Genomic DNA, 13,787 nt, shown 5'->3' with positions numbered 1-13,787 from the left:
TATATATATATATATATATATATATATATATATGTATAGGGTATAAACGTAACTATATTTGACCTAGTGGATAGAAGTCGAAATGAATAAGAAATTGATTGAGTTTTTTTTATAAAAACCATGAAATATTCCAATCTTCCCATCCAACGGTCGGTTTCTCTAAATTCATTTTCCAACTTCATATCGCTTTTGAAAGATCCACATCACTTCATATATGCAATATACACATTGTTGGTTTTGAAAGGTATACTCGTGTATTTGTCGCATAGTAATATATACTGTATAAATTAATTAGGTTAATATGATCAAGCCTAAAAAAATTAATTTACTGATTTATATTTTCAAATATTTTCTTTTCAATTGATATTTTGGTAACTAATGTGGTGTATTTAGAACAAAAAAAAAAACAATTCTGAGGTAACAAATAGAGTTGATTAAAAATCGAAGCAAACTGTTTTAGGGAAATGGTAATTGAGAGGAATTTGATGTATATTCTCATTGATAATAGGGGCTTTATATAGAGGATTACAATGCATAGAGTTAGAATCATATAAGGAAAGATAATCTCTAGATTCTTCTAATTAAACTCTATTACCACTAGGTCAAGTAACCTAGAGTTTGGGCCAAACACAAATAGAGATATCCTTAAACACTCCCCCTTGTGTTGTCCAAACGTGGTGCTTTTCTCGTTGCCTCGTTAAAAACCTTGCCGAGTAACAAAAACCCAGTGGGAAAAAAATAACCTCGGTCGAAGGGGAAAAAGAGCACAACACACCCTTCACGATTCGAGACGAACATGTAGACATCTCCCCTTGATGTCTGTGCCTCCCCCTGATGACTACTAGCATGGGAGTTCAGATAATTTCCGCAAGCCAATTCTTGCCACATGTTTCTCGAACGTGGATTTGGGAAATGACTTAGTAAACAAGTCTGCCTCATTGTCCTCAGATCGAACTTGGTTCACTTTGATCTTGAGGAGCTTCTATTGTTGCTGATTGTAGAAGAATTTAGGCGATATGTGCTTGGTGTTGTCGCCTATAATGTAGTCTTGCTTCATTTGTTCAATGCAAGCAGCATTATCCTCATAAATGCTCGTTGGCTCATCTGTGGTAGACTTCAAACCACAATTGCTTCGAACATGCGTAACTATGGATCGAAGCCATATGCATTCACGAACTGCTTCGTGAAGAGCAATAATCTCTACATGATTCGAAGAGGTAGCGACTAAGGTATGCTTTGTAGACCTCCAAGATATCGCAGTCTTTCCCATGGTGAAGACATAACCAGTTTGGGAGCGACCTTTGTGTGGGTCAGAGAGGTACCCAGCATTAGCAAAAACCTTCCAAAACACTTGTATCGTTTTGGGTTGGGGAGGGGGAACGGTGTCCACCATGTGTGGCGTCCCTGGCACTTGATGGGTCCGAATCCATCTTCTCTCTATAGGGATAGAACAAGCCCATATCGCTCGTACCACTTAGGTATCGAAAGATATCTTTAACACCAGTCCAATGGCGTCGTGTTGGCGCAGAGCTATATCTAGCTAGAAAGTTCACAGCGAATGAGATATCCGGTCTTGTACATTATGCTAAGTACAACAATGCGCCTATTGCACTTAGATAGGGCACTTCTGCCTCTAGCACTTCTTCGTCGTCATCTTTTGGACGGAATGGATCCTTCTTTAGATCAAGACTACGGACGACCATTGGGGTGCTTGAAGGCTTAATCTTATCAGTGTTGAAACGCCTAAGCATCTTTTGGGTATAAGATGATTGATGAATCAGGATACCATCTCTACGGTGCTCAAGTTCTAAACTGAGGCAAACCGTGTTTTCCTGAGATCTTTCATCTCAAACTCGGATTTCAATTGTTCAGCGGTTTCCCTTAACTCTTTAAGGGTGCCAATTATGTTCATGTCATCAACATAAACCGCTACTATTGCAAATCCGGAACTTGTCCTTTTTATGAACACACATGGGCATAGTTCATTGTTGACATATCCCTTTCCAATCAAGTAGTCACTTAGACGGTTATACCACATCCGTCCGGATTGTTTCAATCCATATAGTGAACGTTTCAATCTAATCGCAAATGCGCTCCGTGGTTTAGAGCTACTTGATTTTGGTAACTGAATTCTATCTGGAATCTTCATGTATATTTCCGTATCTAGATCCCCATATAGATACGCAGTAACCACATCTATAAGCTGCATGTTCATTTTTTCGGAAACTACCAAACTGACAAGGTAGTGGAACGTAATGACGTCCATTACATGAGAATAGGTCTCCTCGTAGTCGATTCCAGGGCGTTGTGAGAAGCCTTGCGCCACAAGGCGTGCTTTGTATCTTACAATCTCGTTTTTCTCATTATGCTTTCTAACGAATACCCATTTGTGACCAACTGGTTTGGTGTTGGGCGATATTGGTACAACTTTACCAAATACCTTTCTTTTCGCTAGAGAATCAAGTTCTGCCTGGATCGCATCTTTCCATTTTGGCCAATCAGCTCTACGTTGGCATTCATGAACGGAGCGTGGTTCGATGTCATCGGTCTCAATAATCTCACGCACCACTGAATACGCGAATACATCATCAATGATGATGGAGTTTCTTTCCCACGTCCCATGTACACTAGTGTAGTTTACAGAGATCTCAACGTTCTCAGGGATAGGTTCTAACATTGAGGCGTCCCCCAATGATGTGTCTTGGACATAACCATAATACGGAACATTCTCATGGGACGGATTTTGAGTATCGATGATCAAAGGATTTGTTTGTGCATCATTCGCTCTCTTTCTAGGGCGAGTATCCTTCGAACCAATTGGTCTACCGCGCTTCCTTGGGGGACCTGCGGCTATAGACGCCACATCATTGCCATGCTGGGCAATGGCGCCATCTCCTGGTGTCATCGGAGTGGCGTGATGTCCAGTATTCGGAACATTGATCCTTGCAGGAAAGTTTGCAGCAGGTATGTGTGATCTCGTCACTTTGGCAACATCAGAAAAAGCATCAGGCAGAGTATCTGCTACGTTCTGGAGCTCGATTATTCGTCGTACTTCAAGTTCAGACTGTGCGGTACGGGGATCGAGATGAGACATAGTGGGGACAGACCACGACAATTCCTGTAGTTCCTGTGGAACATCTGTGTTCTTATCTCCCCCTAACGATGGGAAGACTGTCTCATCAAAGTGACAATACGCAAATCTAGCGGTAAAGAGATCACCTGTTAAGGGTTCAAGAGAGCGGACAATAGTTGGAGATTCATAGCCAACAAAGATGCCCATTCGTCGTTGTGGACCCATCTTAGTACACTGTGGCGGCGTAATAGGCTCATAGATGGCACACCCAAAAATGCGTAAATGCTAGATATCAGGCTCGTATCCAGTCACTAGCTGTAAAGAAGAGTAAGATTGGGTTGCAGTGGGTCGTAGACGAATCAGCGTTGCTGCATGCAATATTGCATATCCCCAAGTAGAAACAGGGAGATTGGTGCGCATAACCAATGTCCGCGCTATCATTTGTAGTCGCTTGATAGCGGCTTCTGCGAGACCATTTTGGGTATGAACATGGGGAACTGAATGCTCTACATCAATAACCAGTGACATGCAATAGTCATCGAACGTTTTCGATGTAAACTCCCCAGCATTATCAAGTCGAATGGACTTAATAGGATGGTCAGGGTAGTGAGCCAGTAGACGGATAAGCTGGGTGAGGAGTTTAGCATAAGCAGCATTTCGAGTGGACAACATCGCGACATGTGTGTCGACGCATCAACCAATACCATAAAGTATTTAAAAGGTCCGCATAATGGTTGAATTGGTCCACAGCTATCTCCTTGGATTCTCTGTAAGAACGGAATGAGTATTTTAGGATCCTTTGCCTAGGATGGTCTCGGTCCTAATTTCCCTAAGGAACAGGCTTTGCAAAATGAGCGAGGGGCCTTGGAGGCAACCAAAGAGGATTTTGGTCTGGCCTGAGCGTATGTGGGCTATTAGAAGTAAAGTGTGTGACTACATCTCCCATTATGGCGTTAGAGCCATGGAAATTGGTTTGTGTGGCGTCATGGCCACTAGGAGGAGCAACCATGGTGTCATGCTCATGGTTGGCGCCATATATAGTGTCATCACTAGGGACAGAGGCGGCCCAAGACTGCAGCAGCGCCAAAAGCTGCAATTTTTGCGGTCTTGCTAAGTCTTGGAATCAATTTTTGATTCTTGCTTCTTCTCACTCTGAAGAAAGGATGCCCGTGTGAAGTCTTAAGTATACGGAGCATCATATCACGACCAGGATGTCCTAGTCGGTTATGCCAAAGCCAATATGTGTCAGAATCAAAGAGATCTTCTCTGATGACATTATTAGATTCAATAGGTCGAATTGTAGTGACATAAAGTCCACTAGATTGACACATAAGTTTCTCTAAGATGCGCTTCTGTCCGCAATCATTAGAGGTAATGCAAAGGAATTCTATTCCGTTCTCACTATGCGTTTCCTCATGGAATCCGTTGGCTCTTATATCTTTAAAGCTCAATAAGGTTCGATTTGCCTTAGGAGCGTAGAGAGCTTCAGTGACTTTAATCAAGGTGCCATTGGGCAAAAGGAATTGGGCCATTCCATGTCCTTGAACTAAACTGGATGGCCCAGCCATCGTAGTCACAGAGGAATATGTAGGCAACATCTCTACGAATAATTGCCTATGTCGTAGAATGGTGTGCATAGTCGCACTATCCGGAAGACATTGTAGTTCATCCATTCCTAAAAGAAAAGCTCGTAATTAAAAAGGAGTCATAATGAAGAGAACTCAACTTTTATTAATAAGCCAAACGAAATTACATCATCGTTTGTTTAACCAAAGGAAATCTAATCCAATAAACTAGTTAATGCAAAACAATGGTAGTCGTCTAACTCCTTTAAGTAATTCCAATGTAAATGTGACCAGGTGAGTAGAGAGATGTCGATGGAGCAAAGCTCGCTTAAGTACCACTTATCTCAAAACCTTCCTAGACATCACACTTACATTGAGTACGCCTACTTTGAAGAAAGACTAATATCATTGGCATTTACTACAAAAGTAATATGGCAATTGCCTACATCTCTTGGAAAATAAAAAGACTTAATCAAAATCGCCAGTTTCTCGGTCTTGATCCTTGTAATCTTCCACCCTTAGATCGAGATCGCCATCTTGATCTTCTTGTTCCATGTAATTTACCTCCCTTGCTTCACGATACGTCTTGTATGCGTTTGCAACATTCTGGGATGCAGTACACTTCTTTGCCCAATGTCCACTTGATTCACATCGAAGACAAACATCTTTATGGTCAGGCTCCCTTGATCGAGATGCTTTTGATGCATGATTTGGACGACTTCTCTCTCTCTTCACACGTTGACCCCATGGTTCAGTGCACGCCTCTTTTGGCGATTTTCTTCCTCTTTAGGGCGAGAATATGGACCAGAACGTCCAGAATTGTTCATACTCTTAGGCTTTCACTCCTTGTGTCCTCCCTTGGGGGCGCGACTATAGTTAGACTCCGGAATAGACTTAGTTCCCACGGGTCTAGCATTATAGTTCTTCACAAGTATGTTGTCGTGCTTTTCAGCTACGTTCATGGCTCTAATAAGCTCATGAAACCTCGTGATACGTCCTGCTTTCACATCAATCCTATAATTCTTTGAAATCATCAGGGCAGAGACGGGGAAGGTAGAGAGAGTCTTCTTCTCGATCAACATCGTATCAGTTATGGTTTGGCCACAAAACTCCATCAGAGACTTGATACGAAGAGCTTCCGAGCTATAATCAAGCACAGACTTGAAATCACAGAAGCGGAGGCTATGCCATCGCACTTCTAAATCACGAAGCAGGGAGTCACGAACGTTGCCAAATCGCTGCTCAAGTTCAACCCATAGCTTTCTTGGGTCTTCCTCATTGAGGTATTCACTTTGGAGCGCGTCATTCATGTGCCTTGTCATGAGAATGATGGCTTTAGCTTGATTTGCTTCAAAAGCAGTAGCTTGCTCAATGGAGAGCACGTTCTGACTAGGCTCTTGGATGGCTTCCAGAAGTCCATCAGCCTTAAGATGTTGGCGCACATCTCGGACCTACCTATGGTTTCCTGCACCAGTTGTCTCTAGTGGAACAAAGTTCAACTTGTTCAGGTAACTCATCCTAAAAAACAACACAATATTATGGTTAGTTTCGGAGCGAAAAAGGCTACCACGAAAAACTATTAAATTTCTGAGCGTAGTCGCTTCCAAGAAATTAGAGATTTTCTGAGCGTAGTGGCTTCCAAGAAAATCTGATTCCAAGAGGGGTTTTGGATTAGATCGAAACAACGATGTATGTGGTCGATCGTTTTCTTCTCAACAAACTCTAAGTTTGGAGGACTCTCCAAGCTCCAAGCTTGGAGTGAGCACGAACTCCCACAGTTCGGCTTTTGGTCTCCCCTATAAAGAAGAAAAGGGGGTAGAAGAAGGGATGTTGGAAGTCCCCGAGAAAAAGAAGAAATTGAAAAACTTCATAAACGGGAACTTTTAGAAAAGTTTACCTTGGAAAGTTGCCAGAAATCTTGACCGGAAAAGTTGTTGGCTGGGTTGTGCAGGAATGCTGTAGGGTCGCTGCGAGGATGCTGTGGAGATGCCGCGAGGACTGTTGAGGGGCCATTGCGGGGATGCCGCGAGCATTGCAGATGTGTCGCTGTGTCACAGGGTCGCGAGAATTCAGAGCCGCGAGAATGAGGGGCCGCGAGGATGTGGAGCCACAAGGATGCGGAGCCGCGAAGAAGCGGAGTTGCGAGGGCAGGCGAGCGTTCGCCGGAGAAGCGAGCGCACGCGAGGGTACTAGTCTGATATCTCGAGGAAGTGTCGCGGTGTCTTGTGCATCGCGGGAGTGTCGCGGTGTCGCAGGGTCGCGTGAGGAGGCGAGCGTTCGTAGGAAAAGCAAACGCGCGCAAAGGCAGAAAACAAGCAGGGCTTGCAGGCGCTGCAGGGGCAGCGAGACTAACCTGGTAAGGTTAGCGTTGAGTTGTGATGCGGGGACTGCGGGGGCAGTAGTAGCACAGGTGAGGCTAATCCGATTTTAGGCTTATAGCTAGGGTCAGGGCTCGTGCTGATAACGTGTTTTAGGGAAACGGTAATTGAGAGGAATTTGATGTATATTCTCATTGATAATAGGGGCCTCTTTATATAGAGAATTACAATGGTTAGAGTTAGAATCATACAAGGAAATATAATCTCTAGATTCTTCTAATTAAACTCTATTACCACTAGGTCAAGTAACCTAGAGTTTGGGCCAAACACAAATAGAGATATCCTTAAACAGAAACAACATTATAATTTAGATAAATAACAATGGTCAAGTCAATGTCACTTGTAAAATAAATTTAGTAATTTTTTTTGGGTCTTTCTAAATGTACTCAGCAAATATCTAAATAGACCCAGCATTTATAGAATTATCCTGAACTTTCCAACTATACCCTTATGTTAAAAAGACTTCTAAACACACCCAGCATTGATTTGTCTTTTTGCTTCCACTCCTACCCCGTTTGCAATCTTCAACATTAGCGATATGAAATATGAAATATGAAATCTGAGGGATATGAGCAGCAAACCCATGCTTGGTAGCAAGGCTGCAGCGGAACCAATCAACTTTATTGGCTTATGCATGAAAATGATGCAATCATACCCCACAGGTCTGTTATTCATGTTTTCAGTTATTTAATAGTTCCAATCATATATTTTAGTTAATTGGATAATATTTGCAACTAGTTCAGAAGAAAGGATAAGCAAGAATGTATACATATTGGAGGGATTCAAACAATAGTTAATCAGCAAACCCACTGTTCGAGAAGCGGCCAAAGAAATTTGGTATCGGAGGGGAGTTACTTCCCTAGAGGGATTTGACCCGATTCATTAAATTCCAAGGCTGTTCAGATTAAGAGGAAGAAAATGATCCTCAAGCAAAGGTTGAAGTTTCCTCTAGCTTTGAATCAGTTCACCAAGCAGAGGTTGAAGTTTCCTCTAGCTTTGAATTAGTTCACCAAGACCCTTGACAAAAACCTCGCTACAAGCCTATTCCATATGCTTTTGAAGTACAGGCCTGAGGACAAAGTAGAGAAGAGCGTCTTTTGAAAAGTCCCTTATTTTCCTTCCTAGGGGACTGTCGTACTATAAGGTCGAGTGGTTGACGGCGAAATCTGATGTGGAGTTAGAGAATGCTGGGTGCTTTGAAATATAGGGGCAGACTTGGAAATTTATGGATAAAAAGTGAATGCTAGGTCTAGGTGTGTTTAGATTTTTGTTGGGTCTATTTAGAAAGAGCCTTTTTTTTTTCAATTAACTTTTGAGGTGACAAATGAAATTTATTCCAAAATGGGACAGAAAATATAAATAAAATAAACATATATGCAAAAAGATTTTTTTTTTCAATTAACTTTTGAGGTAACAAGTGAAATTTATTTAAAAATGGGACAGAAAACGAATAAATAAAATAACATAAAAAAAAACGAATAAATAAAATAGGGTCTTTCTAAATGTACCCAACAAAATTCTAAGTGTACCCAGCTAATTATTTGTATTGAATAATATTTAGTTTAACGCAGCAAAATTTCCCAAAATACCCTCACCTTTCAAAATAATGTCCTAAAAAACACACCCAGCATTCCAGCAACATCTTTCTCTTCTGATCAGTTAGAACCCATACCAATTATGGGTTTCGAGATACATGATTCTGGTAGGAATGGGTGATTGGAGCAATTCGACATGCTAATTGTTTTTGGTTAAACTGATTTTCAATTAATTTAAAGTTAAAGCAAAAGAACTTTTTCAAGAGTTAAGAAATGTGGAAATCAGTTACTCTGCACTGCACTTGTTTTACTCCTATTTAATAAGTCTCATCTCATGGAATTGATTTGTTGTCCCTATCCAAAATCAAGAACTAATATTCAATGAATATTAGTAGCCCATAGAGAGAAGAAGAAACTAACTACCCAGAATTGTATTGATTCTGGGTTTCGTTTTTGTTGATCAAATTTGAGCTTTAAGCACAATGCTTGGAAATGAGGTTGTTGGGACTTGGGATCGTCTTGGTGGCTGTGGACAAGTGGAAAAGAAGAACACCATTGACCCCATTTCACTGTGCTCTGCTGCCTCACAGTGGCAGTGACAAAACTAACATACTTCTCTCCCCACTCAAAACAACCTAGAACAGTTTATGACATGACGTTTTTGGAAAAAAAAAAATTCTGGGTAATTTAAAAGAAGTTGCTGGGTATACTTAGATTTTTGTTGAGTACATTTAGAAACACCCACAAAATAACATCAAAGCTTATTAAAAAATATATATATATATATAGACACACACACATGAGTGAAAAGGACAACCGTTTGAGGTGGTTCGAACCTGAGAAGAGGAGGACATTTGCTTTATGGCTTTAGCGACACTGCACCAACCATGATTTAGTTGAAGTTGTTTGATTGTTCCATATAAAGCTAAGCATAAACTAGTTTCTCTTAGCTGGGAATCTGAGATACGGGATACCCAGTTCGATAATTGCTCGTTCTTTATGGATGGAGCTTCTCCAGAAGCTGGGTTTTGAATGGTTAGTTCAGAATCTTGATACAAATTATGGGAAAACCCAGCCCTGTTGCCAATCTTGATACATACGAATTTGATCATGGTGATGAAAGGTATAGATGTTGCCATGTTGGTGTTGGTCATGGTTTCGGCAGAGGGAGAAGGAGAGGATGGAGACGAGTCCTGCTTTGTCTCAAGGCCATATGAAAACTGAGTTTGAACCAAATACAGAGAAAGCCACGACATGAGGCGGTTCCATTGGGCAGTTTCATTGTGTTTCGGCAAAGGAGAAGGATGGATAGTCACTCTCTCATATCTGTTTCTACCTCTCTAACATCGGTCGCACTTTTTTTTTTTCACAAACCCACTAAGGTTAACGACAAACTCCCAGTAACAGGAAATGAAAGGCCAACATTGTTCGGGACCCACTCAGGCAGAGATCAACGGTAGATAGCCCCAGGCTGATATCCACCCTGGGTGGATAGCAGAATTTTCCTAATTAGACATGGGATCTGCACTTTTGGTACAGAGCTTATACTTCAATCATTGCATTCCTCTGGCTTGGTACTCGGTGTGAGATTGAATACTTGGGAATAAGCTTTGTGAATACATTTTTCAGATGGATGATAAAATCCTGTTCTGGAATCTTCTGTCGTGTGACCGTGTGAGTTCACATAGTAGTGTGAGTGTGAGAAGCTTCTTTTGGTGTACTTATAATTTAGTTGGTTTAGGACTGTCCCTTTCTAGAGGCTAATTAGTTTAAAATTAGGTAGTAATAAAAGACCATTGAATTATTTGACCATGATGCGTAACCAATTTTTTGACTAATCATTGAATTATTATTGTACCTGGTATGATTGATTATAATCATTAATATGTGACCATGATGCGTAACCAAACCTTAAAGGTTGGTGGAACCCGTTGATGCATATCATTTGTATTTGAATCACATAAGGTTCTTTGGATATAAGCAGTAAACACTGAACCCCATAGATATTACAAAACCAATGATAATATTAAAGTTAATGTAAATATGTTATTTTTAATATATTGGAACATGCCAAGTACATCGTTTTAGTTAATTAAACAGAGGAAATAAAGATTAAAACTAAGTGCGCTTTCTTAATAGGACTTGCTTTACCAAATTGTCCAAGTTTTTTGATGAAGAACCATGCGGAGCAGTGGCTTCTTCAGCTAGTTTCTTCCACTGCAATGCCCTGTTTTTCATCTTCTTACCCTTGTCGTCCCCCATTAATTCTTTGACAATCTTCTCTACATCGTCTCTCTTGACATCATTAGTAATCTCCGTCCCAATGCCCCAATCGTTGCAAGTGTAGTAACTGTTTGTTGGCTGGTCTGCAGAGAATGGCCAACACAGCATTGGCACTCCAGCGGTAATACTCTCAATGGTTGAATTCCAACCGCTGTGTGTTAAAAACCCTCCAACTGATGGATGGTTTAGGACTTCTTCTTGAGGACACCAACTTGCTATTAGACCTCTGTCTTTGGTTTCAGCTTCAAACTCTGGCGGCAAGATTGCCAATTTTCCAGCAACCAAATCAGGCCTAATAACCCAGAAGAAGGGGAGCTTGGTATTTGCAAGTCCCCAACCAAACTCGAGAAGCTGTTCCGGTGTCAAAACCGCAATACTTCCAAAATTGACATAAACAATTGAGTTCGGTGCTTTGCAGTTTAGCCATTGGAGACAGTCCGTTTCCTCCTTCCAAAGACTGTATCCCAGAGGCTTCAAAGGGTCTTCCGGTATTTGATTTAGAAGCAATTGGAGAGGACCAATTGTATAAACAGGTGGAGAAATAGATGAGGAGAGAGCTTCCAAAACCTCTTTCTCCAAAGCATCAAATGTGAGAAGAACAACAGCTGAAGCTTTATTTGCGTTTTCGACTGCTTCCATGGCGGTGTTGAAGCGGATGTCATCTGGATCTGTAGTTCGACAATAGCTTGGTAGATCCCTTAAACGGATATCTTTCTTTTCTGGAATCCATTCTATAACGTTGTCCAGAAAACCATTTGTCACACAGGTCTCATCTACAAAGCCCAAAAGACAAGATACTTATTAATAACCATAAAATTGAAACTAATTCTTCAGTCATCATGTTAGTACCTTTAAGTGGTGCAAGCCCTTTCTGAAGCAAAGTACGGAAATTCCTGAATCCCATGAAGCTGCAGGCAGAAATAGTGTAGAACAATGCGATAGGGATTCCAAGTTCTTCTGCAGCTGTTATAGTAAAAGCGGACATGAAACCATCTGAAACAATGCAAGTCACTGGAGGACTAGTACTGTTGAGTTTTATCAGGAGGTCACGAAATGGAGCCAAGAGATGATTTCTGATGGAGTCAAGAATCAAAGTGCCTTTTTGGGTGGCATCTTCACCTGATTCTGGAATGCCATCAGGGATGGCTTCAAAGTAAAAATCAGGTAAGCCATCGAGGGATTTGAGTCCTCGAGACTTGAGAAATCGTTTGTGGTTGAATTCTGTGTTGACAAAGGTGATGTGAAAGCCCCTGTGGTGGAGGATTTTGGTTAATTTAAGCATAGCCTTTATGTGGCTTTGAGCTGGAACTGGAATACAAACAGCATGAGGCTTGTGATGATAAGCGGAAGCCATTTTAGATGCTTGTGTTTTCTAAAACTATGTGTATATCCTTGTTTACAGATGCTGGTTATTTATAGGGAGGGCTACTAGCTTGCTTTTGCTGTTGTTATGGGTCCAACACCCTGAGTTCAAGATCACAAAAATCGCTTCTAAAAATTTCTAAATTTTACACAAATTAAGTACCTAGATGTTCAATATCATCAAACAATGATCGAACCCAAAATTCCAGTATCGAGTAGTATGACATCAGTCGAGACGGCCGGAGCTCATCACCTCCAGATTCCAGAAGCAGACCTTCGACTTGGAAGCTGGTTTTGGAATTTGAGAAACTGGGGATGGAGAGAGAGAAAAGGTTGTGGCTTTGATAGGGTTGCTGCGCTAGGAAGAGCAGCCATTAATCAAAACCTCTAGATCTAGCAGGAGAGGCGAGCTCTAGGTGCCCAGATCCCCGACGTGTCTCCGGCGACGCGGATCCTCTTGGTCGGCGACGTTAGAAGCGTGGCTAATGTGAAGGAGATCAAGATGCGTTGGGGAAAGAAGCCGCTGTGCACTAGAACTGAGTAGAGGAACTAGTGGGGAGGAGGAGGAAGTGAGGAACTGAGGGAGAGGGAAATGAGGAACTGCCGCACTGAGGGAAGAGGCAGATGAGGAAGAAGACAGAGAAAAAGAAGTATTCGGGCCCATAGACAATAAATTATAGATATTTGATATTTTAATAACACATAATTGTACACAATTTTTTACACTCCTTATAAGTCATTAAATTTTAAAATATTAAATTTAGATTAAGTATGAGAATGACATGACATTATATTTATTTTCTACCATAAATAAATAAAAGTAGATTAAACTATTTTTTATAAAGAGTATAATATAAAAATAAATAATACTGGAATTAAAAGAATGGAATTAAAAGAATAGATTCCTTCTAACGATTAAAGAAACAGAGCACCAAGAACCCCAAAAGAAAAGAAAAAATCCATTGTTGTTCTTTGACCTATATCTAGACTCTTACATGGTAAGTAGGATTATAATATCTCCTTCAATTGAGATTAAATCATGGTAACTGTGTTTCTCTTATTGAATTAATCCTCAGATATTTGTTCTCTAATATTCAAATGTACCTGATATTCATTGAATATGATAGAATAAAATCACAAGACATTAAATTTTGTTGATGCTTCCCATAATCCTCCCTCAGCTTGTACGGGGTTGGAAATATGGGATTTCTGTCCCTTGTTGTTTTCTTCTTTGTTTGGTGTTAGTGAAGTAATAGACGTATATAAAGAGACAAAAAAAAAAAAAAAAAAAGTGCGCAGAGGCAATTCACAGATCATCATGAATCTCAACTCCAATATTTGGAGTTTGAGGAAGGTGATGGCGATGAGCTTAGGAAAGGGGATCTGGTTTTCTAGTTCTTGTTATTTTGTTCTTACTTCTTTTTAATATTCTTTTTTATCGTGCTCTGATTCTAGTGTTCTTTATTTTTGTATTTTATTTTTCTTCAGAAAAGAATAATTTATTTATTTATGTTAGGGAATAAACATAATGTCATGTCATTCTCATACTTAATCTAAACCGTTTAATATTTTAAAATCTAAGGGCTCATAA

The 13,787-nt window shown here is 40.6% G+C and overlaps 1 protein-coding gene across 1 annotated transcript; it reads right to left on the bottom strand.

Moving 5' to 3' along the window:
- Positions 1–10,577: 10,577 nt before the first annotated feature.
- Positions 10,578–12,849, bottom strand: LOC121049121 (7-deoxyloganetin glucosyltransferase-like). The gene is made up of 2 exons (XM_040505667.1): positions 11,684–12,849; positions 10,578–11,607 (listed from the first exon to the last, which is right to left on the bottom strand). Exons 1-2 carry the CDS (start codon positions 12,186–12,188, stop codon positions 10,670–10,672), a joined length of 1,443 nt encoding a protein of 480 aa, XP_040361601.1. The 5' UTR covers positions 12,189–12,849; the 3' UTR covers positions 10,578–10,669.
- Between the last annotated feature and the right edge of the window lie 938 nt (positions 12,850–13,787).

Source organism: Rosa chinensis, chromosome 5, assembly GCF_002994745.2.
Source record: "Rosa chinensis cultivar Old Blush chromosome 5, RchiOBHm-V2, whole genome shotgun sequence".
Classification (NCBI taxonomy): Eukaryota; Viridiplantae; Streptophyta; class Magnoliopsida; order Rosales; family Rosaceae; genus Rosa; species Rosa chinensis.
This window is presented reverse-complemented; position numbering and strand designations above follow the sequence as displayed.

Excerpts from the sequence above, each read along its gene's own strand:
- LOC121049121 (XM_040505667.1), bottom strand. The coding sequence starts at position 12,188 with ATGGCTTCCGCTTATCATCACAAGCCTCATGCTGTTTGTATTCCAGTT. Across the intron at positions 11,608-11,683 it reads AGGGCTTGCACCACTTAAAG|ATGAGACCTGTGTGACAAAT; the intron begins GTACTAACATGA and ends TGGGCTTTGTAG.